This window comes from Gasterosteus aculeatus, chromosome 20 (assembly GCF_964276395.1).
Source record: "Gasterosteus aculeatus chromosome 20, fGasAcu3.hap1.1, whole genome shotgun sequence".
Classification (NCBI taxonomy): domain Eukaryota; kingdom Metazoa; phylum Chordata; class Actinopteri; order Perciformes; family Gasterosteidae; genus Gasterosteus; species Gasterosteus aculeatus.
The window spans coordinates 10,061,014-10,088,443 of NC_135707.1; the positions used below are offsets into that span (position 1 = coordinate 10,061,014).

The 27,430-nt window shown below is 43.4% G+C and overlaps 3 protein-coding genes across 5 annotated transcripts in view; 1 reads left to right on the plus strand and 2 right to left on the minus strand.

The window, feature by feature from the left end:
- Nucleotides 1–212: 212 nt before the first annotated feature.
- LOC120810565 (kinesin-like protein KIFC3) lies at nucleotides 213–10,990 on the minus strand. The gene is made up of 21 exons (XM_040165215.2): nucleotides 10,637–10,990; nucleotides 8,166–10,279; nucleotides 7,807–7,932; nucleotides 7,479–7,575; nucleotides 7,159–7,316; nucleotides 6,795–7,047; nucleotides 5,189–5,361; nucleotides 5,001–5,066; nucleotides 4,680–4,817; nucleotides 4,339–4,536; nucleotides 4,075–4,248; nucleotides 3,471–3,618; nucleotides 3,180–3,310; nucleotides 2,953–3,064; nucleotides 2,701–2,882; nucleotides 2,521–2,625; nucleotides 2,295–2,425; nucleotides 2,065–2,185; nucleotides 1,829–1,958; nucleotides 1,467–1,696; nucleotides 213–1,336 (listed from the first exon to the last, which is right to left on the minus strand). The coding sequence occupies exons 3-21, from the start codon at nucleotides 7,909–7,911 to the stop codon at nucleotides 1,211–1,213; spliced, it is 2,778 nt and encodes a 925-aa protein (XP_040021149.2). The 5' UTR covers nucleotides 7,912–7,932; nucleotides 8,166–10,279; nucleotides 10,637–10,990; the 3' UTR covers nucleotides 213–1,210.
- Nucleotides 10,991–11,401: 411 nt separating this feature from the next.
- The window catches only part of trip13 (thyroid hormone receptor interactor 13), a 32,772-nt gene continuing 16,743 nt past the window's right edge, over nucleotides 11,402–27,430 (plus strand). The window contains exons 1-13 of one of the 2 annotated variants that reach the window (XM_078095095.1): nucleotides 11,402–11,632; nucleotides 11,893–12,020; nucleotides 12,202–12,394; nucleotides 12,472–12,580; nucleotides 13,437–13,588; nucleotides 13,695–13,744; nucleotides 13,826–13,868; nucleotides 14,309–14,509; nucleotides 14,603–14,778; nucleotides 14,909–15,002; nucleotides 15,105–15,283; nucleotides 15,385–15,511; nucleotides 15,906–16,017. In XM_078095095.1, coding sequence (XP_077951221.1) covers nucleotides 11,557–11,632; nucleotides 11,893–12,020; nucleotides 12,202–12,394; nucleotides 12,472–12,580; nucleotides 13,437–13,588; nucleotides 13,695–13,744; nucleotides 13,826–13,868; nucleotides 14,309–14,509; nucleotides 14,603–14,778; nucleotides 14,909–15,002; nucleotides 15,105–15,283; nucleotides 15,385–15,511; nucleotides 15,906–16,017 — 1,640 coding nt within the window. In that variant the 5' untranslated portion in view covers nucleotides 11,402–11,556. The remainder of the gene's footprint in view (nucleotides 11,633–11,892; nucleotides 12,021–12,201; nucleotides 12,395–12,471; nucleotides 12,581–13,436; nucleotides 13,589–13,694; nucleotides 13,745–13,825; nucleotides 13,869–14,308; nucleotides 14,510–14,602; nucleotides 14,779–14,908; nucleotides 15,003–15,104; nucleotides 15,284–15,384; nucleotides 15,512–15,905; nucleotides 16,018–27,430) is intronic. The other variant, XM_078095096.1, reaches the window with a different exon arrangement.
- tppp (tubulin polymerization promoting protein) lies at nucleotides 16,859–27,397 on the minus strand. 2 transcript variants are annotated; one of them, XM_040165228.2, is made up of 5 exons: nucleotides 26,890–27,397; nucleotides 22,393–22,473; nucleotides 21,583–21,918; nucleotides 18,891–19,044; nucleotides 16,859–18,786 (listed from the first exon to the last, which is right to left on the minus strand). In XM_040165228.2, exons 2-5 carry the CDS (start codon nucleotides 22,404–22,406, stop codon nucleotides 18,577–18,579), a joined length of 714 nt encoding a protein of 237 aa, XP_040021162.1. In that variant the 5' UTR covers nucleotides 22,407–22,473; nucleotides 26,890–27,397; the 3' UTR covers nucleotides 16,859–18,576. The 2 variants fall into 2 exon arrangements, with proteins under 2 accessions (XP_040021162.1, XP_040021161.1); XM_040165227.2 differs by lacking the exon at nucleotides 26,890–27,397 and adding an exon at nucleotides 23,131–23,536.

The following is a 27,430-nucleotide window of genomic DNA, read 5'->3' on the forward strand; positions in this document are numbered from 1 at the left end:
TATGAAAAATACCTTCACACTTATTGGAAAATCATATAAAAGCATTTTATAAAATTTATATTTAAAATAAATGATTCCCTCTAGCAACTTATTTGCAAAATTGCTCAGAATTATCCCACACATTCAGCGATGTTTAGGGGATAGCTGCTGTGGTTACTTTCACGCATAAATATTAAGTGTTTTGCTGCTGAGCATCCAATAATAGACACCTGTTAAATACATATTTATTCTGAAAGTTGATTCTCTAAACATCGAGTGACCCGTGTGCACTCATAGTTACTGCAACATCAATGTCTTGCTACTGTTGAATCAAGTTGGTTTTGATCCAACGGGGGGTAAATAGAGCAGCAATGAACAGGTGGGACGCTTTTTGGTATGACATTCACTAGTGATATCTATAGCAAGCACCTAAATATCTGTTATGAACTTGAATGTTCCTATTCCTTCACAATAAAGTGCATCGTCTGCCTATGTAGGCCCAAACTGTCCCCTCCATAATGGTATGGCACAGTTCATCATATTACCAATGAATCACACCAGGCCAGCTGCTTCTTCAAAAGCTTTCCTCTGTTCTTGAAAGGCGAATTATCAAGACTCAAGAGAAACAAACTCCGCTCATCTTAAATTCACCAAAACTACACATGTGACTTAAGTGTGGTTTGTATGATTAATAGTCAATACTTGCAAAACCGACACTTCTACACACAACAATCTTCAAAAATATACAACATTGGATATGAAGCTTACAAAGCACAGACATTTACAGCGAGATTATTAATACTGTAAAAACAAACTGATTTTGTGGCTTTAGACATTTGTTGAAGCAGTTTGAACATGATGCTCTAAATAGTTGTATAATTGGCAAAAAAAAAAAGCTGATAAGATAAATCCTGGATTTTGGTGTTTAACAAAAAGGAAACTGATATTAAAGTTCAAGTTGGCGCTTGTTTTGGCAAATTAGGAGTGGAAGAATCAATGCTTCTGCATGCAGATCAGCTAATTCTAAAGGTTTATCACTTGTCAGAAGCAGAAAATGGCAACGAGGAGGCCTCCACACCCAACCTCAACAGGTCGGCAGAAGGATGGCGCGCAGGCCTCCATCGATTGAGCCCTAGAGCAGGATGGCGGTTGATGCTGTAGCGTTTTGATTGGTCAGGTGCACTCATGGCCACTGGTCAATGGGGAGAAGGAAGGGGCTACATCGATGCTCTCAGTCGCACTGTCCTCCACCAGATTCTATCTTCCTGGCTGCAGGACCCAGTTCCACCTTGCACACCCTCTGGGCAAACTTCAGAGAGCACAGCGTCTCTCCCACGTTGCTCTCCAGAGCCGACACCTCCGGGAGGAAAACAAAATAACGGCTCATAACGTGCATCAACCAAGACTTCAAATTGTGTCATAACTGTAAATGTGTCATATATTTATACACGTCATATTCATGTATGCATTTAGATCACGGGTCTCACCTGCACCACCATGACAGTCTTGCTGCCTTTGCCCAGGGAGTCTTGTAATAAGTACGTGAGACGGGAGTTCCTGAAGGGGATGTGAGTCTGCCGAGCTCTAAGCGCCTGTATAACGTCCCCCAGCGACAGAAGTGAGCGGTTGATGTTCTGGGCCTCTTTCAGCCTCTCTCCCTCTGCACCTGACTTCCATACCCTCTCCGAGCCAGCCAGGTCCACCAGGTTCAACTTGCCTGAGGAAAGAAAAGGGAAATAAAGGAAGACGGTCCTCTCTGGGTCCTGAGTAGAAGCTGCTCAGCGTCCCTTGGTGTATTCATCTTTGAAACACTTTCCCTGCAGCGGGGGGGAGCGCATGTGTGACTGACCGGTGGTCTTGGAGCCGGTGGCGAGGTCGGTTCCCTGAACAGTGATGCAGAGCAGAGCATGCGAGCGGGAGCTATGCTGGTTCATCTGAGTGGCGAAGGTAATCCTGTTCCTTCGTGCTGTCGCCAAAATCTTAACAAAAACAAGAAGAATTCGGGGAAAAGATGACAATTTATTGTCACAGCTACACTTGGATGCATAATAATCAGCACGGATCGTTTAAAACACACTGTGTCACCTTCTTGATGTGCTGAAAGCTCTTAACTTCAATGAGCCTGAGGCCTGGCACATGCAGCTGTCCCGTTCCATCCGGGTTGATCTTAATGTCCAGTTTATCTCCGTCCTTACTCAGCAGGTCTCTGAGAAGCGCAATACACAGAAACAACAATAAAAAACAAGTCCCTTTTAGTTGGCCTGATGAATCTGCAGATCAAAAAGACGTGGCAAGGAAGGCGACGCACACTTTACCTGAGCACCTCGTTGTAGATCTCCACAGAGCTGACCGTGACCGCGTAAGACCACATGTCCTTCCTCTCCTCGATCTCACTGAAGAGATGTTTCAGGGCCCGCTGGTTGATGCCTGGGTTCTCAACACTGCCCTGGACATCCAATGATAGTTAGCCTGCAGCCTACACGGACCCAATACTTGTGCCATATGTTCAGTGGCCACAATATCTGATCGCTCCGACAATACCTCCATTGTGTGGGTTTTTCCAGAGCCAGTTTGTCCGTAGGCAAATATGCAGACGTGGTAGCCATCGATGCAGGACGTCACAAGAGGCTCAATCTCCTGGAAGACCTGAAGGACAAAAAAACAAAACGTTTTCGTTCTCGTTCTGATTATGTTTCCGGCAGGAGCTGTTCATCTTCATACCTCTTCCTGTGTGGCCTGCGGGTGGAAGACCTTGTCCAGTTCAAAGATGCGACTCTTCCCTTTGTTCAGCACATTGAGTGAGGACTCGTTGTTGTGGTCCGTTGTCACCACCACCGACTGGCCGTCCTCGCGCTGGTCCTCCTTCAGCACAGGCTTCACGCGACACAGCACGCGGATGTTTCCTACAAACGGGAGGTTGAGTTATTGATAAAGATCTTACTTTGTGTTTTTCCTCCTGTCTTCTCTCCGTACCCTTGAGCTCCACCAGCTGCTCGTGGTACTTCCTGCGCAGTGCGACCTCCTTCCTGTATTTCTCCAGGAGGTCTTTGTTGGCCTCAGACATCTCGCTGATAGCGGCTGAAATCTGAAAAAGATCAAATGCATTTAAACAGTTATTCACTAGTCATGTTGATTGGGTTTGATTTATCACTCACTAAAGTGCATTGCGTTGGCATCGGGATGCGATTTCCTGCACTGACCTGTTTTTTGGCTTCACTGATAGCTGCTCCGTAAAAGTCTGAGAAGTTTCGAACCTGGCTTCTCAGACTGGTGTAGTCTGTTTTCATGGAGCGTAACGTCGGAGGGAGTGCAGTCAGACGCTTCTGCAGGCCTGACAAAAAAAATACATTGTGTGAATCAAACGCACATAGAGGAAAGTAAGAGAAAAGCAGTTGCTTAAAGGAATGAACGAGTAGTTTGGTATGCTGGGGAATGGAGTTATTGGCTACAGCAATTTCCCAAAACATGATTGATGATGATTTTTTTCTCACCAAAAAACTGCTCCTGCAAGTTTTGAAAGTGGTCGGCTGAGCAGGTGGCTGTAGCCCTCACGGCTTCGTCCTTTTTCTCCTCCAAGTGGCCGATCTCTCTCAGCAGCTCCTCTCTCAGTTTACTGATTTCTTGTTCGTACGCTGCAATCTGTAAAAGGTTGAGCACAGTTTGTGTATCTGTCAGCCTGACGGGTCTAATTTGTGCAGGCTCAGCTCTGTAATAACTTCATCTGTCAATGAAAGGGATCCAGGTTGGGAATTTCCGGCAAACGTCCTTCTTCTGCCTTGGATTTTCTCTACTTTCATAATTTATTCACAAAACATCATGTGAGTTGTTCACTGCTGTGGACTTTTACACACATTTGTCTTGCCTCCTGGTGGCAGCTGCCAGCAGCTAACAGTAATAAAACATGTACAAATAGTTATTATGAATCACTATTACAAAAAGCCCAGCTTGCAATTCATCTCCAACGTGTTGCTACTTGAGACACGTTGAAAAAATGGTGTATCACAATTATCTAAAAGTAGATCCCCCCCAATTCGACCGTTTTAGACTGCATGTTAAAACCGGTTAAACATTAGTTTGATGGCTCCTGTTTGTTACCTTGTGCTGCAGATTGCAGCTGTATTCATCAGACTTCCTGATGTGTTCTTCCAGCTGTTTGCACCGCTCAGTCTGATTGGACAGCTTACTGGACAGCAGCTCGTTCCTCTGTCTGGCTTTGCTCAGCTGCTTTAATGAGGCCGGGGATTCCACCTCCACAGTCTGGGTGACATACTGAGAGAAAAACAACATCTGAATGGGGGAATCTCTCTTAAAAAATGAAGAGGCCACGTCTACTTTGTTACAATTTTGATGGTAACGCACCTTCACCACTGGCTCCTTGCCTCGCTCCGTGTTCAACTCCAGCTGAAGCTCCCTCACTCGGTCCTCTCGCTTCCTCAGCTCTTCTCCTCTCCTCCACTCGCTTTGTTCGCTCTGTCGCTCCAGCTGGGACAGCTGTTCGGCACGCTGCTGCAGAGACATCTCCAGCTGCTGCACTCTGCTGCGGAGGTTTTCGTTCTCCTGGCCGAGCACACGAACAAACAAAGCGCAGTACCCGTCAAAGGTTTGCACCGGTCCGAACCATTAGACCGGTACTGGACATTTTGAAATATCTGCGCATGCGTTTACTGACGGCTGCCTGGGCGGTCTCAGCGGTGTCTCACCTTGATGAGCATGGTGCTGGACTGGGAGGGGATGGTGGACAGCTGCTGCAGGAGCCCCTGAGTTACGCTCAGGTTCTGCTTCAGACTCTCGTTCTCGGCTGACAGACACAGAACCCGCTTCTCTGAGTCTGTTGCCCCCTGAGGAGATGAAACGTGGGGTTCGGGATGACAAGGAGAGATGCATCAAAACCAGAGGTTCTCACCTGAGACGGATGTGTAATGTCACACATTATACAGTTAAAGCTTGTGATTTCATGGGGAGTTAGTGGGTAGATTTGCTGATGACGTAGAGCTGCGACAAACACGGATGATTCATCTTACGGTGGATGTTCTCAGTCTTGACAGCTCCTCCTCGCGCTCCTCTATGCAACTCTTGAGCTCGTCGATCTGTGCAAGGGTTCAAAGTGTAACAGAGGAAGCTTTTTTTTCAAATCAAATATATTTAGATTTCAGGTTGCATATTTTCCCTGGATAAATCATTTAGGATTTCATGATTTCATAAAGCCTACCTGCAGTTGAAAGGCCTGTACACGAGAGTGTCTGTCCTTTTCTTTCAGCTCCAGCTGTGAGTGCAGCAGACGGAGTTCTCCTCTCAGCTTACTCTTTTCACCCTGCAGACCGTGCAGAGACTCGACCAGCCTGTGAACCCCCGCTTGTGTCCCTGCTTCACTGCTGGACTCGCCTGGGGGGACATTAAACAAGCAGAATACAATCAGCTTCTGGATCATCACCATTGCTGCATCTTACCATATGGAGCCTGGAGCAATCTTACCATATGGAGCCTGGAGCGAGGTGGGGTATTAATACGAAACAACCTCCTAAAACTCATCTTTTGTTCATCAGCAACCTCAGTGGCTTTCTTAATACTTTCCTTATCAATGACACATTTTGTTGAATGACAACAACATTCATTCACTAAAATCATATACTGACTAAAAGATGACAACACAGAGAGGATGCCCTAGCGGGGAGCATACTGCACATCCAAGAGGCATCACTTATGCCTGCAAGTTGCATCACAGTAAACAAACAAGCTGATCTGCCTTGTAACACTCGGGACATGAAATCTGGGCTATTTTTATCCAACACAAGTACACGTGGTGCCTGACATGTGCCAGACCTTGTAAGTGCTTTTGCAAGAACTAAAACAGCACTCTAAGCCATGTTTAATGCATGATAAAGAGCCACAGTAGAATCAATAGCCAAGCACCAAAGACCTGCGCCACAGAATAATGTATCTCTGTCATGTGAACAATGAGTGTCAATCCGCACGAGATCCTCTCCTTAAACACACTGAGATTCACCCAACCTTTTATCACACATATTTTGACACATAATGAAATATTTCTGAGGCCTCAGGACAGGAATCCAAGCGGTCTACTACAGCTTCAACCACTTGTTAACACACTGTACCTATGCACTGAAAAGGGATGTAGAACTGTGACGTTGGTATCGCTGCCCTTCTGCTCCAATGCCAAAGAACCATCTGGTCAAATCGGAAACACAGCAGAAACCTTTGAAGTCAATCCCGGCTGTCGAGTGTTTGTCTGGTGTCTGGACCTACACCAATAGCCACATAAATCTAATCAGCCTGCTGCTCTGCTGATACATGCAAAGGTAAAATGGTATCAAGGGTGTTCCTGGCTGAAGGGAAAGCTAATGTAGGGTGAACCGACAATGGATAAACCAACTTTTGCTACACTGAAGGGAACTAAACCAGACACTGTTTTAAGAATCCCAATAATGGAAAATGAATGAGCTGTAAAATGACAGCACAACTATATTACATAACCTAGTGGCTATACACCTATTATGGCCAGTGTGTGGGATAGGCTTTCATTATTCATCGTCTTTTTAATCCATCAGATGATCTCATCCACACTGACGTCTCATTTTCCTTTAAAACCTCTACTCCGCAATGTCGTTTTCTGCTTCTACTTTCACAAAAAGCCATCCACTTGTCTCTGTGGTTATCCAAAACAGATGACCTCTACCTCCCCCTCTCTCGTCACCCTCACAGCCACCACATGGAAATGTCGACCCCATAACCTTCTTGCACTTTCATTTCAGCCTCCCCCACACCCCATCCTTTTCCTACTTCCCTCTCTCCCTCACCCTCGCTCAGCGGACTGGGTGTCGGCTGCTGGCCGAAGGCCTCCTCCAGGCTGCTGATGATGCTGCTCTTGTCCCGCAGGCGCTGGCGGTATGACACTCGCAGAGCTTTCATCTGCCGGCGGTGCTGGACGCGGTGTCTCTTCAGCTGCACCCGGTACTGGTCGACCTGCTGCTGCAGCTGCTGAAAGTGGGAGTACTGCTCCAGAAAACTCAGCAAGTGGGACATCACCGCCACCAGGGGAGAGTCTGTCAACTGGGCAACACAGAAGCACGCGCACATGCAAAGTTTAATGGAGCAGAAGCTCCTATTCGGGGAAGTGCTAATTAAAGTAACAAGTGAGCAGCCCAGTCAGCTTCACTACACCTTTCTCGTTGTTTCTGGGCGAACCTGGGAGGCCCTCCTCTTCTCAGCCTCCTGTTTGAAGGAAAGAAAGGCTGCCAGAGGAGTGCACGCTGAGATGTCCGGGCCTTCTTCCTCTCCTTCATCACTCAGAGACATTTCATCGCTGTCACTGCTGCTGCCTGGATGACCACAAATCCCAAAAACAAAGTAATAAGCAAGTAAAGGAATGTATGTGCTAAATAATCAATTAGTAAAACCTATCAATATAAATGTATAATGTTTCTATATCATTCCACAGCCTTTATGTTGGACTTGCACATAAAACCGATTTGAGCACTCACTGGATTCACCAAGCTGAACGCAAGCCTTCTTTCCCATTTTGGAGGTGTGGCCAGTTTTCCTTCTGCCCCCTGTTTCCATGGAAACAGGTATTTGCTCCTGAGTGTAGCAAGATACACGAGGGTCAGACAGTAATAGGCATAATATTTACACATTGCACGCATAGAAAGGGACACAAAAGAAAGAACAATTACACAACCGATTTTGTCATAATTTATAACACCAAAGCCTTTTTGTGTCAGGTAGTGGATGACGCATACATGTTCCCAGGACAAAATATTTATTCTGACATAGGAACCCAAAGGCTGGACATGATGTGGCTAGACCTACGTCTGAGGAAGATCCCTGCGCCCCCTCCAAAGCTTCATCCTCCTCCTCCTCCTTCTTAAAGACAGTGTAGAAAATGTAGACTAAGAGGGAGTAGAAGGCGTACATCTCTACGCCGTCAGAGTCGCCCTGTAAAAGACAGATTCACCCAATAATAAAATATGTATCTCTATCTTGCAGCAGAAAAGCATTCACAAGTATACTTATCACCCCGATAGAGAGAAACACTTAAGTCTTTTAAGACAATCAAAGGGTGCATGAATGTAAAAATTCGTCTCGACACATCAGGATTTCTCCAGAGGGACCACATTCTTTGTCTATTTTAGCTCAATGAATAATATTGAAATATTTGTATTATTTACCTTCTCTTCCTCTTTGACGGTGACAATCTGACGTCCAAACAATTTGTATTCCCCCTTCACACTCCATCTGTGTTGTCAATGACAAATCTTCCCATGCAGCCCTTTTGCCCAGAGCTGCAACAGCGTCCCAGCACTGTGTGCGTGACTCTCTCCTCTCCCCCGTTCTCTCTCCCCTCTCCTCCATCTACAGGCAGCGTCTGCGGCGAGCATGCTCAGTGCAGGTTCCTGACCGCTGCAGTGGAAGAGTGACGGATTTGGCATGGAAACTAATTGAACCAGGAGGGGGCTGCTATTGATTCCAGTAGCCAGATACAGAGGTGGATGAGATATACCAGGTTCTAGGTGCTTATAAAAATAATAAACTACGGCATAGTGCACTTGTTCTATACTCAAGCAATTTATTTTTTTAATAGTTTGCAAGTACAGTTCAAGGTAAAACATTTACATTTTGTATCAACCAAAAGCAAATCAATGACAATAAATTACACAAGACTGTTGTAAACTTCTGAAAAACCCTGTCCCACAGAATGGAACCCAGAAGAGATGCCTGTTTAATACACTGCGGTAAAACTGCTGAGGGAACCAATCACAACTTTGAAATCCTGACAGAAAATCTGCAGTGCGCCTTCTGTAAAGAATGTTAATATTTTGCAAGGACAACATTGTGGACAAAGAGTTAAACATTTCTGTTAACATTGTGGCCACTAAAGACAGTAAGTAATACAAGCAGTGCCATAATAAGTATCAAATGAGGAGGAGGTGGCGAGAGCAGAGCCCACAGCTTCACTGCAGATAGCAATAGCGCTGAGGCTGCACAACAAATAGGAGCCATACTCTGAGGTAGCCAGATGTTTTTGGAACACTAAAACTATTCACAAGACATGTTGTTAGCTTACAAATTATTATTAACGTTCTAGAATCTTAACAACTTTAGAAAACACACATAGAAAATGAAAATGCCCACATAGTGGCCACATCACATTGAAATGCAAAATAAATGTCATCAGCGCATTCATTATTTCTGAAAAGGTTATATGGTTATATATCTGCATCCTTGTGACGCAGAATGTCACCACGGATTTCTCATGCAAATACATTTGTTCAGTGGTATCCGTCTAATTCTGTGCTTTTAGGTACAGTAAAACATCCAATTTGGGACTTAATTTGGGACATTCCATCTCCAATTGTCCTTTTCATTACAATTGTGACATTTTGACTCTTCACTTTAAAACAGAAAGCATGATCCTGTATGAAAAGGAGTTATTGTCATTCCACACATTAAATCCATATGTAAAAGCCTATCATTTTGTAGTGCATGTGGACTCAAATTAACCAATAAATCAAGTCATATTGAAAGCAATCAGAAAGTATTAGCGGTGCCTGGAATATCCAGCCAAATTTGAAATATTTAAATAGCTTGTCTTAAACAATTGAGCTCATCAAGGCAAACTCCTAATGTTTGTTCTAATGACACTGGAAATACAAGTAATACGACTGAAAATTAAATTATTTTAAGTTAGGCATATTTATTTATGCGTCTATTTAGAAACACACAAAAGATCTCTACCGATTTACTGAAAGTCAATGTTATATTGGTCAGTGACATCTGACAGAAACCTGCTGAGGGCTCGTGTGGACACCCAACAGCCAACCGACATGGAGCCCTTCAACAGACCCTTGATGAGACCCTCAGTTGCAGCTGGATGGATGAGTGGAGCTAAAGTGTTTGTTCTGACATTTTGAGCCAAAAGCAACGGGAGGCTGAGGGCGACGCCGCCAAAGGCTCCTAAAGCATTACTGGCAAACAGACACACCGTCAGGCAGCAGGACAGGGAAGACAACCCGAGGCAACGCGTCATAAGCGTCAGAGCATCTGCTGACAGCCAGTCACTTAATCCCAGCAGCAGACAGGAACCACAGAGAAGAATGTATGCCGTGTTGTGGTCTTCGCTGAGCCAAAGGAAGTCAAAGGCGAACAGCACTGGGGCAAAAACTTCACCGGCCCACTCAGTTTCTCTCTTGATCGAGGCGAGGTACGGGCTGCAGGGAAGAACGATGCAAAGTGCTGCAGATAGTCCGAGCAGGAAGAGGCCTACTGAAGGAGCCCTGTGATCCTGCAGTGAGAGGAAAATGCAGAATGCAAAACTAAATAGTGAGAAATGTTACACATGGATTTATTGATTTTCTATTTTATAACTAAAAATAACATTCCAAAGTCAAAATTGACATGGAAACAGCTTCTTTTTCCAAAATCAAAAGATAACATTAATAAGAAAATCCTCACGTTTGAGAAACTGGAACCAAATATAGTTTGAGGCAATTTTGCTTGAATAAAACATAAAACTAAGAGTAATCATTTTCTAAATCAGCATGGATTTCTTATCTTTATTTTGACGAGTCTATTGATAAATCGAAGTCGGTTAGTAATTTGTAACATCCTCTACGCCGGTCCAATACTGAATGGCACCTACCTTAAAGAGTCTGTAGGAGGAGTAAAATGCTGTGGCAGACAAAATGATGTCGGAACAAGACGTTATTACGCACTCTGTTACAGGGAACGCCATCGCTGCTGAGGAGGATGTAAACATCCACGATATTGGCAACGTTACCGTTGCTAACGGCAACAGAGACGGTTGTTTCTATTGGATGTGTATTTAGTTAGTTAATGCAACTGTTGCATGCATCTGGTTATCGCATATTGTTTTATGAAGTCAGCTAATCATATTAGAGCACAAAGAGCCAAACTTTGGGCAGGAATACTTGCAGGTTTGTTTGCACACGTGACAAGTCCGGATATCGCAAGTGCGCATGCTCCAAGAGATGCCTTCCCGGCCCCTCGTAAACTGTGCCACTGCACCAGCGGAAATATTCACCAAATGTACCACGGGCTAATACGGATTAATTGTAGTTTGGTGCATTACTCCTGTATTGATTTATATGGTTTTATTTTTTCTGAGGTCATTTAACCCTATTTTTGCAGGAAACTGTGCTCTACAAATTAATTTGAACTTAGCAGACGTTTATATAACCCATATTATACATGTGTGTATTTCACAACTATCATTTGAAGTACTGCTCTAGCCAACACACGATGATGAGGCAAAACATATTTTAACATTATTAATTTTGTTGAAAAGAATTTTAATAATTATAATTTTGATGAACAGCCTTAACAGTTCAGCTTAATTTAAGGGATATCCATATCTAATAGTCGTATCTAATAGTATGCTACAAGATTTCAATTGAGCGTGATAACCCATCACCATTTTTACTACGCGGAAGTAACAGCAGTAAACCCGCAGTAATGCAGTAAAACGGCAGTAATGCAGGGAGATGTTTCTGATTTCTTCCGACAGTAACATTACCTGAAGGCAACTTCAGTTCGAAAAGTATGGCGGCGGAGTGTTTGACAACCATAACAGAGCAATGGATACGGGAGAAACTACAATTAAAACATCCATTTCTCGGTAATATTATGTCATGCTAATGGTCATGTTGTGCGGAAATAAGTATAGTTTGACTTAAAGACTAAGCCGCGTGGTTTAGCTTATTTCGTCATATGAAAGAGAATTAGAGAGGCGAAGTTGGTTAACGGTACTTTTCCAAGCATTAGCATCGGCGGCTAAGCTAACGTAGCTAACATAGCATAGTTGACGTCAACGTCACTGGCGACGAACCACAGCATCAGCAGCGCTTTTCTCATTCAGACATTAAACTCGTTTAACAGGCGATGTCCGCTCACTGAGCCTCCCGGGAACGCACGAGGAGAAGATAAGACGTCTGGGAAACTCGCTGAATAACTTTATCCGACTCAAGTCTCTGGACCTCTCCTGCAATGCGTTGGTTTCCATTAAGGTAACGTTGGGCTTCAGCGCTGCGCCAAATCCTTAAATAGCTGAAAACTGTTCGTTGCTGCTCAATACGATCCCTCTGTAATGGAACTATGTTTACATGGGGAAACGGGCGAACATTTGTATTTCCTTTTTGTAATACGTGGTTGATAGGCCTTTTTAATGCTGTATGTTTTCCTCTGCAGGGGGTCCAACATTTGAAGGTGCTGGAGAGGCTGATCCTGTACTATAACTGCATACCTTCCCTCGAAGAGCTGAAAGTGCTGTTCGAGCTGTCGGCTTTGAGAGAGCTTGACCTGAGGCTCAACCCTCTGACCAAAAGGTACCCGGGGTACCGTCCCTGTCTGGTTCACGCCATGCCTAACCTACGCAAACTAGGTAAGGTACAGCCACGTGGCCCCTATCGTGCAAAGCTTTAAACATTACTATCTTAATTCTCCTCCCTTGGCTTCCAGATGGCTCTTCAGTCAGAGACGACGAGCGCAAAGCTGCCATAATGCAGTTCTCCTCTGACCATCTACCTCTGCAGAAGAGCTTGTGTTTGACTCGTGTCGCTGACCAAAGGTACGCTGGATGTCCCGACGCGTCGGTTTAGGTGTTTCCACTCATCTTTGACTTGATGGAGGAGTCTGCTGAGATTCTTGACAAAATGAGAAATACAGAACTGATTTATGTTGTGTTTGTTGTTTCTTGAATAGTATAAAGAAGACACATCGTCCGTGGGAATGTTTGTATGAAGTTTGCGCCCCAAAAAACAGCGTTTTAAATACTACTAAGTTGAAGCAAGGCATCACCCTGTGAAAAGTGAAGCGAGGGAGGAAGTCCCTTAAACCTGAATTATTTCTATTGGCCATTATGCTGCTGCTAAAGCAGGTTGCTGCTGCTAAAGCAGGTTGTCTTAAAGAAAATGGCTCTACCTCTCAACTGATTTTCTTTTTTTTTTAAACCTGCATTATAACCGAGAGTTTATAGTCAATCTCTATTTTCAAGTCTTCTGTAATACAACTTGATGTTTGTTAGTGTGAAATTGACGATAGAGCAGGTTGTGCTTTAGGTCTTGACTACCTTATGATTGACATTGACACATTGTGTCGGTGCTCTGTGTGTTTTCGTTTTTCAACTTCAACCCATTAAGTGTGTGTTCAGTTTATGAACGTTAATTGTAAACGTTGGGTTGCACAAAAATTTCTGCTTGCAGAAAAACCAGATGGCTAAGGCCGATATGCCAAACTCTATTCTTCAAAACCACCACTTAGTGACATAACCATGACTATGTTCATGCATTGTACTGTTGTACCTCATTCCGTGTATATTCTGCTGGTTTAAAAAAAACTATAGGGACAAAGTAATTCACTATCAAAATGAATTACTTTCCTACATGCTGGATTTGTATTTTCCTGTGTTGCTTGTTGGTTTCCAGAAGCTGTGATCAGAGAGTGGCCTTTGTTGACCCATTAACCAAGGGGCTCTCGCTCCTGACTGACACTGATGATGTTGTGTTGAATTTTGTTGGGATTAATCCTGGAGACCAAAGTGCAACTCAGGCCCAATCGGTTCCCAAAGAGGCAACAGGTGAGATGTGGAATTCTAAAAGCTAATTGTCAAAAACAAAACCAGAATAATATAGTTTCGTTATTAAACGTGTATTAATTGCGAACTGTCTTCTGTTGTCCCGAAGAGGATGAATCCAACGACTTTACAGAACAGAGGAGTTCTACTCCAAAACAGGTGCTTTTTATTTCACTCTGAAAAATCACTTACACATTAACATTATCATGTATACTGATTTCATGCCTCTTGTTTTATTAGGAAACTGCTAAATCCATCCTTAGGTATCCTAGCACCAAATATGGTAAGTTTTTGCACCTCTCTTTACAGAGAATCAATTTGAAACGTGTAAATTGGTTTATTTAGAAGATGAAGACTAGAGTTTTACAACGGTTGCAATGATGGGGATCACGCTTTGTGGTTCAATGGTAATTGTTTCCTCTTAAGTCAAAGCTTTATGTGGATTAACAAAATGTTCCAAAAGCAATTAATCAAAAACTGGCCATTTTAAAACTGTACTCAAAATGTGTCATTTTATTTTGGAGACCTGAATAGGTAACAGGGGGCTGGGTGATCGTAGGATGAAACACTTTATTTGGAAATTGAAATAATTTAAGGGAACAACAAAAATTGACCATTGTCCTGTTTTATCCACCAGGTGGAGACAGAAGACAATTATCTCCACTGAACTATCAAAGGTGAATTAGTATTAGTGATTTATTATGTCATTTGTGATTTGAACAGATATCGCAATGTACAAAGTGCCACACGTGAAAGAACCATCTCATAAAAGGAGCCCTACCTCGTTAGAAGTCACTGAAAGACCAAAGGTGTCCTTTGGCCCCTATGTAGAGAAATGCAGACCTGTGGCGGGGAAACTAAAGCAAAATGAGCTCCCCAAACCAACCCGACAGACAGCCAAGGGGCATTACACCCCTAATCCTGGTGAGAATAATATCTGTAGTAATATACATCCACAAGTACACTTTCTTGGCATGTTGTTTAATGTTTTTTTTTCTTCTCAATATTATTTTCCAGATCAAAGTCATGGTCATAGTTCCACATTAGCTAACATCCGGCCTCCCAGTCCGCGTCGTCCTGGTTTGAATTCGTCTGACCTCTTAAACCCCATCTTGCATCCGCCAAGACTGACCTCCTCCAGCGTAAACAAGACTGAAGGGGGGTCCGGCCAGCAAGGGGAAAAGAAAAAAAGGGTGGGGAGTGAATTCGGGCTAATTACTATTTGCCATTTTGAATCATTACTACTTTGTTCCCACCACTTGTTCACGTCCTATTGAAGGTTGTTTTTTCTCAAATTAACTAATTTCTTCTCTTATCTCTCAGGGTAGTTATAGGAAACCCCTGGAGATGCTCCTCAACCTCGTGGACAAACACTGGACCGGAGAGAGGTCATTGCATCACAACAACAACTTCCTGTGTGAGTTGGGAGTTCGGTTTGGGGGATGTGGTATCTGATGGTATCTGATTACAGGAACTCGAACAAAATGTCTGTCTTCATCATTTGTATTTTTGGCTTTAGCTCAGGCTGTCCAGATCCTCTCCATGATGGAAAGTGATATTTCCAGTCGGGAGGCTGAGGTCAGGACCTTACGAGGGGAAACCGATGCCCTGAGCGCTCAAGCGGCAGCACGAGAGGAAGAGCACAAAAGTGAAGTGCGTGGCCTCTCTGCTCAGCTGGAGAAGGCCTGCAGTGGTGCTGTGAGTGGAATCGGCGCGAGAGCAGGATGTGGATCTTCAGTTGGTGTTGCCTTGGTGTTTTTGGAAGAGCGCACTGTATTTATTGTGTTTTCTCTACTCAGGGCAAACTAAATGAGCAGCTGAAGATTGTCTTGGAGGAAAATGTCGCTTTACAGAAACAGCTTATCAAACTAGAACGACAGTATCTTAAGTCTATGATGAGAAGTTCACCAATTACTCAGATAAAAGGTGAGTGTGAATGCTAAAGGAAGACATTAGTACAGTGTCTTGCAGTGTTAACCCCTCTTGCTGCTTTTCTTAATCTGTTGAATCACAACCTCGAATTTAAATGGATTTAACGGTAAAGTAAAAATTTTGTGGAAAAAAAGTTGTTTTGAAGTAAAAAACTGAAAAGTTGTATTCAACCTCTTTTGCCTGTGAAGTCCTCAAATAAGATCTACTACTACACCTTTTCTGAGGAGGGACTTTATAGCAAAGGGAATGAGTTTATGAACGTAGCGCATTACATTTTCCCGGTTGTAATGCAACAATAAATTTATATTTTTTTCAAGGCACTGAACCAGTGATCATTCTTCTGTTTTCATTACAAAACCCCCTCATTATTGTTCCTATACGTTTTTAGCGGCTCAAACGGAAGTGGAGGAGCTGAGAAAAGAGATTGAGGGGTTGAGGCTGAAGGTGCACGAGGCTGAGAAAGTCAAAGATTTGTCAAATATGCTGCAAGAAAGCCACAGGTAAGTTGGTTTTGGTTTCGCTGTGTCAACACAACCACAACGGTGATGTTCTCACACTCAAACCAGCCCTACTTTGTCGTTTGTGTCTGCGAATGTGCTGCAGGTCCCTGGTGGCCACCAACGAGTGTTTGCTCGCTGAGCTGAAGGGAAGTGGGGAACTTTAAAGAGTGATTTGAACGAAAAGATTCACAATGGGATGAAAATATCAAAGCAAGACGTCCTCTTTGCATTGCTTCTGCTGCGTGAGGCCCGGCAGCTACCGACTGTTTTAAATCATGTTTTACTTCATACAACTGCAGTGAACATTTATGTGTGAATGAGTATTCCTTACCTTTTGGTAACTGTTGCATTAGGGTTAGAGAACAAAAGTAAATGAATCCGTAAAGGCCGCGTTGGCCTTCTGGGATGTTTGTGTAAGTGTGTGACTGCTGTTGTGTTAAATATATTTACGGGGGAAAATGTTAGCGAGAGGGTTATAATGTATTTCTTGGATCGGTGGCAAGATCGTATCTCTCTTAGCTGCTTTCCTGTGTTTTTTTTCTTTTTAGGTCACTTGTGTTTCCATCTGCTTTGTATGCTGCAGTGGAATGAATGCATCTCGATTCTAGCTGCACTGTGACTTTATTTATACCTCTGCCTTCAGGGCTGGAGAGCTACACACACACACACACACTGATGGACTTCCCTCTCTCCAACACTAATGCAAGAACTGGCAAATGTGGATGTTATTACATGACCTGAGCGAAGCTTTTGTTTAATGTGTACGCTAAGGTCAATGGTCGTCGTCGCTGCTGATGGGAGTTGCGATGTGTTCTCCAAAGAACCATAAGAATATAAAAACTTTTGACTGACACCCGGTTACCGACTAAGCGGATGTTCTGGGTGTGTTTTATTTTTATTTTAAGTAATGCATTACAAATCATGAACACGCATTAAGAAGTCTAAAGAACAAAAACACACTGCATGCACAAGGGCACAATAGTACATTAAAAGTTATTGAAAGATAAGACAATATTGTTCCTCCACATTAAAGGTGCATGTATTTGGCATTCAGCACAGAAAACAGATCAGGCTACTGCAGCAGACAAAACAAACGCACTAATAGCTGCTATATTTGCATGACGCACGATTCGTCATCAGCTGAGGCTACAGGTAGTGTGTGACGCAAACAGTCACTGTTGGAAAAATATTCTACAAAATTGTATTACTTGTTCGCAAAATGTTCCCTTTTATCTGATACAGGTGTGACTACAACATTTAAAAAACCCGCTTTTGTTTGCTTTACAGGACGGTACTACACCTACAATGTACTCCAAATCTTTACCCATAGACAAATATAAGATTGGAGCATAGCTGACTTTGTATGTACAAGTTGGTACATATTGATTACAAGCAAACAAGATTTTATCATTATCCCACAAATTGATCACACTGTATTTTAATATAAATTATTTCTGCCCAGTAGTTTGTACTCATAGCAGTTCAGATATGACACACTCCTGTCATCTATATGCTTCTGAATCAAATGCAATATACATAAACATGCACAGAGTACAGCAATACAGAAAAACCACATAGGAAGCCAGTGTTATAAATTATGCCATGTGGCTATAACCACAAATATATTAGAACTACTGTATAGAAATCTGATGAGGAAATATAAGTAAAATGTTAAAAATACAATCTTAAAAACCTAAGCTCTCACGTTGTAGTTTGATTTAAACAATTTAAAATGTAAAAACATGTTGGAAAAATGGTTTTGAGAGAAAATAGATTATCCTATTGTTTGTTTTGTTGAAGTGTAAGCAGCCACGTTTGAAAGTGGGGTTCTCATGTGTTTGTTACATATTCAAAAAAGTACAGTTTTCAAAACCCTTTGAAACAAACTGACAAAACCCTTTTATATATATTTTCTTGGTTTGACCTGAATGCAAATTATTCAGTCGATAGTGAGACTAAAAAATAAAATGAACAGCAGATTTCCTAAAGAGTTAAGTTCACTAGTAGGGATGGCAGACAATTAACACAGAAGTTGGACACATCGTTCAAAAGACTAAGCATTAACAATACAGTATTTAAAAAAAAGCTAATTCTTACTTAAACTCAAAGGAAAAATACATTTCCCCAACTGCGTACAGGATTAGAAAAAGAACTCAATTGGAAAGTGCAATGTTGTTAACTTTTGTGCCACTTGTTTTTCTTGGCATGTTGTTCATTGTGCTCAATAAATATAAGGCCCGATCGTAACAACAAAGCGTCAGTATTCATGGCATAGCGGTTTTCTCTCGTGTTCTCTTCAGTGTTTGGCAGTAACTTGCATTCAGACAGGAATGTACCAGCTGGTGACGACTTGGTAAAAATAGATGTAAACAGTTTTCCAGTTCTCACACTTCTCAAAGAGAGGAACTCTAAAGCATCTCTCTCTCACACACACACACAGACACACACAGACACAACATAGATGGGTTGAAATATATAAGAAATTCTATTCTTTTGTGCTTTCTTTGATTATTAATTTACTAGAAAATGACCCTAGGAGTTGATCAAATGTTCGTTTCCTCACATGGGTTTGCCATCTGTAGGTTTATTCACTTTCTTTTCGTAGGACCCTCGATGTTTGTACCCCGAGACGTATCCCGAAGTGTCAACCATGTCCACTCGTCCCGCCTTACCCTTCCCACGCCCGGTGTTATCAAAGCGCTCCTTGTGTGACCCGGTGAACTTGGTCGGGTCCGTCAGGCGGCTCACTGTCGGGGAAGCCACGGCTCGCTGCGAGGAAGTCCACAAAACGTTAGAGCTTATTCTGGGGTGCGTGTGTGGGTATGAAAGTGATATTTAAGCTCAGTCAGTGATATTTAAGCTCTGAGTCTTACCGTAACTCCTGCGATGACAGGCGCTTTCCCCTCGATCAGCTGGAAGACCTCGGCCTCGGCCTCCTCCCCGGGCTTTTCTTTGTATTTTTTCCTGGCCAGCTCTCCGAGTGCGACCTTGAACTCATCGTATGTGATGGTGCGACAGGATTTCTTCCTGAAATGTAGTCGGAAAACCTGCTTTACACACTTAATATTGCATAAAAAACCCCAAATCACCTCGACTGTGTCTCTAGGGCACATATGTCAAAGCCCGCCAGGACGTCCAGTGCAGTGAGTTTGACGGCCCCGCTATAGGGAAAGAAATGCCGGTATTTAGGCTCATTGTACCGACTTGTCTGCAGCCGGTCAGAGTGTGAAAGCTTAAAATGAGAGCGCAAAGAAGTTTACACAAAGCCATGTGTGATCACTTCAACATGGCAGATGTAAGACACGGCATGGAGACGGTGTCCTGCTGAGGTAAACATTGAGAAACCGCTCACTGTTTGGATCTGGTCTCCCTGTACTTCACTGTTGTCTGAGCAACCGCACAAACTCGTACACACAGACACACACCTGTAGGCTGTATATGTGACTATCTTCATATCATGTTTCGCAATGGGTGCAGCTGTATAGTTCAGCTGCTGTGGTCAGCAGCCATAGCAGTGTTTTTCCAGCGGGGGACTTTTACACCTGCTGAATCCCTACATTCCCACTTATAGGATCAAACTATTAACCATACTAGACCACAGATCGTCATCATCAATCATTTTCCTTCCGAGCAGGGCCCAGTTGTTTCAAGTGGCCATTTTCACTTCCATGCAAAAAGTGCATAGTAACACAAACACAAACAGACATTGCCACGGTTATAAATCACCTAAACAACGGCCCATAAAGCCTGCACTCCTCCTAGGCAACCTGCCGTCATAGCAACCAGCCACAGTAAACAGGGATGTTTGGGTTTATTATTAATTTGACTTCCAGTGAGAGGTTTTGTTTGGGCGATCCATCAGCGTTGAACATTTGAGAGCTCCATTCCTTTGCGCCTGTTCCATGCTGTCTTTTGTCAGAAGGGAAACTGGACTTGGAGCTGCTGTTTCTGTCAGGGGAAGATAGCCGTGTGTCAGATGTCCCCAAACTGAGACATTGACATCTCCAAAGCATGACGGATTAAGCTGTGTAAATAAACAGCCGATTCCGAGGAGGCTGCAAGAATGTTGTGGAGGACGACGGTTAGAGGGCAAGTTGGCGCTTGTTTTATATACTGCGGTAGCTGCCTTACTGTTCATTACAGTTCAACCATCAGCAGTGGATGATCCATATCGATTTAACGCAACACAAGCGGTCTAAATCTGGTTCATGCTAAGATGCGCCTTCAGCGCCTACATCCATGGTCAGTGATAAGGAAACATATTTTTGAAGCCTAGCAAATGAAGCCGCCATGAGAGCATGCAAGTTACTAATTAGTCCACACCAGATTTCCACCTCATCCATAGATCACGCTGTGGTGTCCAGCAAAAGCCAAGAGTCGATGTGCTGCAGCAGACCTCCATACCCGCAATAAATACGGACTCATTCGGACGTGCCGTTATTACCCAGAGCTCATTAAGATGGTAGATTTTCCGTGTGCAAGCAGAGGGCTTTAAAACTGATTAAAGGGAAAGTGGAGATCTGCATCTTTGGCGTGGCAGCCCGTCCGGCTCACTCCTGCCTGGAGTCAGAAACCACATCTGAACGAAGCACCCCCCCCCCCCCCCCCCTCCTCCCTCCCTCCCTCGGTATGTACCTCTTTTCGCCCTGTGGCTGACTAAAGTGTTCGCACGCCACATGCTCTTTTTGGATTCCACCGCACAATCCCCCTCGACACAGCCGTGATTCAATATGCAGGAATCACATCGGAGCGTTTAATGTACACAACATTGCTCAATTTGACCACGTTTCTAAATATTGCTCTCTGATGGACTGTGATGTAAACAAGCTTAAATCCCGCAGTAAGTTTTAAGTTCCCTCTACTATTGCAGAGAGAAATATTCACAGGGGCAAACATAAACCCGGGGGATTAACAAATTCATTTCATAGTGTGACAATTTATTTTAAATAATAATGGTAATGATTACCAGACAACAGCCTTATGAGGAAAAACCTTTTCATCGTTTGTCAATATGTTAACAGCCCAAATACATTCTGTATTCACTACACGCAAAGCGGTACAGATGAAGTCACAAATCATCATTAGATTCTACTTTGGTTAAACAAAGTCGTAAAGAATGAATCAAGCGAGCCTCGGGAGATGCAGGATGAGCCATCGTGGCCTTTTTCTCTGACTGCTGCTTCAGAGCTGACTTAATAAACAAAGCATCCCCCAAACAATGCCTGAAAACATGGAATGAAGTAACAACAAAACACGTGCCTCACAGTTGTTCCTATAAAGCCAAGGCCAATTTCTGTAGTATTTTCTCAATTAAGTATTATTAATACGTTCTGTGAACAGCAATGAATAGAAATATTACATTGCAGTACGGAGATGTTTTTTCTCAGTAATGGAACCATGTTTGCACCCCTTGGGGCACTTGTGACTACGCCTGCACACATCTCCGCCTCAGCAATAGTAAAGTAACGGTGTAGTAAAAGAATCTAAATCAAATGTTGGCAACAGACCTTCAGCCAATGGAAGGCAGCTTCAATATGCTCAAATAAGCAATATTCTCTTTCTTACTTGACTTTGCTGAACACGATGTCAACGTCAGTGAGGGTGATGTTCTTGCCGTCAATCACGCCACAGTCCTTGCAGAGCTTGGACCAGTTCTTGCCGTGCATGTCCTTGCCGGTGGCGCGAGTGTCACCGTGGATGGCGAAGCGGCGAAAGGACTCTTCCAAAGCGGTCACCTCCACTGGTGTGGACGAGCCGGCGCCGCCTTCACTGGTCCCGTTGGACTCAGTCGAAAGCCTTTTGGAGAGCCGGTCTTTAGACTGTTCGCTGTGCGGCCGTAAAGGGGCCGAGGCCATGTTAGGATGTTTGGCTGTCTGGACTTTAAAGTCGTCCGAGTTGACTCTGAGGAAGGGAAGGGAAGGGGGGTGGGGATTACATCAACTACATGATCTAAGACATGGCAGTTCTCAGTTAATGTGATATAATGGAAAAGGGTGCAAACACTGAAGCCAGTCACACATAAGATCCTATTTATTGGCTTCATGGTTAATAGAGTTGATCACAATCGACAGATTCAAGAAATAAACTACTGCAGGACAGTATTAAGAGTGTGCCAGGCCGTAAGGTCAGGATGCAGAATGTCTCTCTTTTTGTAACGTACTTCTGGTACATTACACTGTCTAGAGGTGTGTCTCTGTGCTCACGCAGCCTGTGAATCAGATGATGTCTGGCATGTTCTACTGCAGAGGTGAAGGATAGAACTAGATCTCCGTGGAGTTCAAAAGGTGCACAAATGAAGAAGCAGGAGAGACGGATATTTGGACCAACACACTGAAATGCGAGGTGAAGGCCGATGACGTGACTTCTCAAACTTACTTGTGGTCTGCCATGCTCGTGCTGGAATTTGTTTCCTTCTGTGCGGTGCTTGGATTTGCTGACTTTTGTTTTCTCTTTGTGCTGTGGAAAAGATGAAAATGGAGGTGATTGGAGGATGTGTCTGCAGATATGCGCGTGCAAGAGAGTTGAACAGATGAAACAAACATAACCCAAGGAAATTAACACAGCTCAACAAAAGGTACAACATCCCACTCGCATGCGTGTCCCTCTTTAATCATGCTCCAATAAAAACACAATTATTCACGACATGATGTCACCCACGGACTAAACTGTGTTTAAAAAAAAACCCGTCCGAATGAAGTGACCAATAACCACAGAAAAGGTTCAAGGTCCAAATCCTCATCATTAACTCAAATTACCCCCAATAAATTGTCCGTTTTTAATCTATTGTTTGTTTTGACAGATTAGAGGTTGGATTTGCACCCTACGCAACATTTACGTTGTGGCTTTCCTCGCTTTCTTAAGATTATATTATTCAGTCTGAATTAAGGAATTCCTATCCAAACACATCATCATGCCTACTTGCATTTTTTTGTTGTTGTATAGAACAGCCGCTTTTCACCATCCACTCACACTGAAACCTCAAGGGAAGTGCTTGCATCAGTAATTAAGGAAACATTACTGCCGTAATAAATAGCAAAAAAGTCCATCCGCTATTATTAATAAGAAAATGTAATCCAGAACTATATTTAAAGCAAGCAATGGTGCTTTGCTCACCTTCCAGCTGTTCCCATACTCAACTCAGCATTCTTAAAGGACTTGTGTTGCCATGGCGAAGTACACCGTCCTCAACGAAAAACCAGTAGCTCCATTCACTTCCATTTAAACTAGACACAAGCAAGATGCAAACTGGAGAGAAGAGAAACTTTCACTCAACCCCGAGTGGCACCGTGTAAAGCGAAGGGTTTGGCCAATTACACAAACGTGACCTCGCTAAGTGCGTATGACGCGAGATTGTGTACAAAGGGTCCGAGGTTGACACAGCATAAAGCCATTATAGTCAGGATGTCAATCCTTAGAGGAGAAAAGGAGATTATTAATGTCTATGAATAATGGCATTCACAGCAACAGGCACTGGGAACCCATTGTCCCATGCTGGAGGCTTCTCTGTCTGACCCGATATGCCCATTTCTTCACACATGCATGGTGACATCGCAGACTACCACTATTGATGGAAGTCATATGTCATCGAGGACTCAGGCTGGACAATCCAAATAGTTATTGAGGTTGTTCAATCCTCAGTGTTTTATTTAACTAGTATACATACCATTGAAACGGTGCACTTAAAACCTGGTTATGTAACATCATTATTTAAAAAATACTATGACCGATATTTTCCTCGGCCAATCATTTTAACAGTAAATTAATTTAAGCATTTAACACTAATTTAAATAAAACATTGCTTTACATGCAAAATAAGAAAAAAATAGTTATAACGGGGAGCCAAGTGCTTTCAAATCAACGCAACTTAAGTGTATCTAAATAAATAATAAGTATTAAATCAAATTCATATTATTCTTTTCGCTCAAACATTAACTATTTAAGGTCAATATACATCTTAATGTCTTTACTGTGCTTTTTGTGTACAACAAACAGCCCAATACCCAAAACAAATTCAACTTACAAACAATATTCAATTTTAAATAACATAAAACTACAAATCAATCCCATGCAAATTATCCCATGTGATGATGGAACCGGAAACCACATTTGTGGAATCTTTGCCTGATAGAATATTAATTAAAAGACAGTTTAATTAATAATACAAATCGTTATGCTGATAAAATGAATTTTTTATCAAATCACACTATAATATGTTCATGTGGGAGATTTAATGATTTATAATTAATAGCATTACACCATAATAAAAAATAGGAACTTATAAAATATATGATACTGAGGTTTCATCAATACTAACGAACGAGCACTTTTATTGGAGATCTAAATCATTTCAAATAGAGTAACTACTTGCACTGTGTTTTCCTTTGTGCCTAAATGACAGCGGCAACATCACTGGGAAACAAAGGAATCTTTTCACTCTCTCTCCTCCTCCAATTTACAGTCAGTGGTTTCAAGAGTCCAAGTCCTCAGTACAAGAAGCCTCCTCGAACCACATCATGTTCAATGCATGAACGAGAGGTCATTAACACTGTTCAGTGGCCTGAACACACAGCACTACATTTCCTTCCATCTCGCTATGATAGAATATAAATACAATATAAACTGTATGGAGTATCGACTATTTGGAGCCGTGAAGCCTTACTTCCACAATACAGTGTTCTTGGTCAATGTCCTACTCTGTTATGTATATATTTTTAAAGGAGACCAGTACAACCATCGTAGTGGCAGAGTGGCTTTTTTCTTTCCTGCCCCACTTTACCGCACACACACACACACATGAGAAGCCATTTGGTTAAGGGCAAATCTCCAGAGACAAATCTGTAACTGGATGACAGCATGCTTACATACACTCGCCTTCTGGCAACACACTACACAGATGAGTGCTTTAACCATAAATTGACCCATTTTTAACTACATCTATTCATAGCAACAATACGCTGCCTTGGCTGGAACATTCTATTCATTCTCAGGGGAGGAGATCAGCCGGTAGACAAGATGCAGGCTGAAGTACCCGAAAAACAAAGCAGTTTTTCAACTGTTAGTTCAGCAGATGGTGGTTTTCTTTTCACAACATGATGACAGAGTTGTCAGTGTGATGTGCGCGCGCGAGAAGAGAGTTTAACAGACGCCTACTCGTCCATCGTGGTTCGTGGCGATGGAGCTTTCTATCTAGATCAGTGTCCTTTCCAGGCAGCTGCTCAGGAGTGTGTCCTGTCAGCCAATCAAAACGTAACACAGGAACCATCATTACAGCAATGAAGCCCTCAGTGTCCTGGACACACACATACCTGACTCAAAACTACAGTGCTCAGCTGTTAACGGAACATTTGGCTATTTATCCAATTAAAAGGAGAGACAGTGACACCTTTTTTTTTTTATATATCTGCACCGTCAGTATGAACCAATGGGTGCGTGGCACAAACAGCTCGGCTAAAATACGGAAGCCCCGTCCTTCAACATGGTCTGTTTCAGGCACCATTAATTATAACCTCTCAGCCATTTCCCAGTTGGGCCACAGTCCCCCCCCCCCCCCCCCTCCCTAACTCGACCCCTCATAGACATAAGGAGAGCGCCGATGACATCAGCACGCTGCAGACCGGGTCTGAGGTCACCACCACGCTGTCTCTGTTCAGTCCTCGCCTCCCTGAGCCCTACAACTGCTCGGTGAGTCAAAGATGTTGGCCTGCATTGTGCAGTAGAGGGGAGGGGGGGGAGATGTTTGAAACAAGCAGCTACAGTGGTTATTGTTGGCAGCGGCAGCAAGAAGCCAAATAGAGGTATAAGGCGGTGTAACGACAGCTACAGGGTCTTTATGCAACCCTGCATCTGAGAAATAGATGAGGCCATAAACAACACAAGTGTCCCTGACGTAGCTCAGATGGAGAGAGGACGGGTGATCCAGCAGTAGCTTACCTCTGAGGCAAACTGTGTTGTATAATTTCTCTTAGTAATCACGCAAATTCATTTTAAAGTCTTCCATGTTGTGTCTTTTACAACAATATCTTCTCCAGCAGCCCCACACACTGAACACAGTCAAGCACACAATTAAATCTCTACCAATTTGCCTTTATGTGCAGTGAAAATAAATTCTGTCAGATGGCAGATCCCCTTTATTTTGAAAACCTGACCTGAATTTGAGTCACCGTTAGTAAAAGAGGGTAATTTACACTGAGAGGAATTGTTTGTGACAGAACCCACAGGCTCTTTGACAATGCAAAGAATCCTATGACAGAGAAATCTGGGACAAAGTCAGTGACTGTTTTTTCTACTCATGCGTATCTAATTGAGCACATGAGGGATGCTGTTACAAAAACCGTTATCCACATATGTGTACATGTCATTGGAAGGCCCCTCGCTGTTTATCTCCCCGATCCGCCATTGACATTCACTCATTTTTTCTTGCAAAATTATGTAACTGCCTACACATGTAAAGCCAGCAGCTCGGTATGAAAGCTGCAGCCACAAATGCATCAGTCATTCTTTCTGACAGGTAACGGTACTCATGGGAGAAGCCTCAATTCGCTCTGGCTCTCATTGAGTCCACTTTAAAAAAGAAAAGAGGAAAAACATCTCGTGTTTATCTTACATGGCTGCAGCGGCGTCGGTGCGAGGCATGTTACATAAACTTGCAAATGCCAGATTCGCCGATCACGTGATCGGGTTGTTATTGTGATCCTCGGTGGGCGTCTGCCAACGCGGGACAAGGCATTGCGGGGACAATAACGCTTCAAATCCGAGTCCCCTGTGGGCTGCCACAGGTCCCCGCGGGCTTTAAACGCGCACGATGACGGCAACACAGCGGCACGCAGGGAGCATGCAAAGACACGACATTCGCAAATTCAAATTTCGAATCACCTGTCGACGTGATCCCCCTCTTCCTCCTCCTCCTCCTCTTCCTCCTGCTTGCTTAGATTAAAAAAAGCGTGATGGCGCCGCGGAGTCCCGCAGTCCTCTTCGGTCCCCGCTGCCTGAACTCAAGTGCGCGGCTCTTGTGCGGTTCGGTCCGTCCGGGATGCTGAAGGGAAACCAGCGCGCTGATTGGCTGCTGCCTCGTGCCAAGAGCGGGTTCCTTCTCGCGTCGTTGGCTGCGATGTTGCTCCGGCGCTCAGTGGAGCGCTCATGAAGGAGACGTCCGGGGAGCACAGCGTCTTTTTGCTGCTTTTATATATTTGGCTTCACTAATAAACAACCATGAAGTCACCGTGTGTGTGTGTGTGTGTGTGTGTGTGTGTGTGTGTGTGTGTGTGTGTGTGTGTGTGTGTGTGTGTGTGTGTGTGTGTGTGTGTGTGTGTGTGTGTGTGTGTGTCACATACAGAAGCAATAAAAAGGACTTTCTATGATCAGTGCACCATGAGCATTGACCGTGGTTGAAGAATGTTCTGTGTTTTGGTGGGTG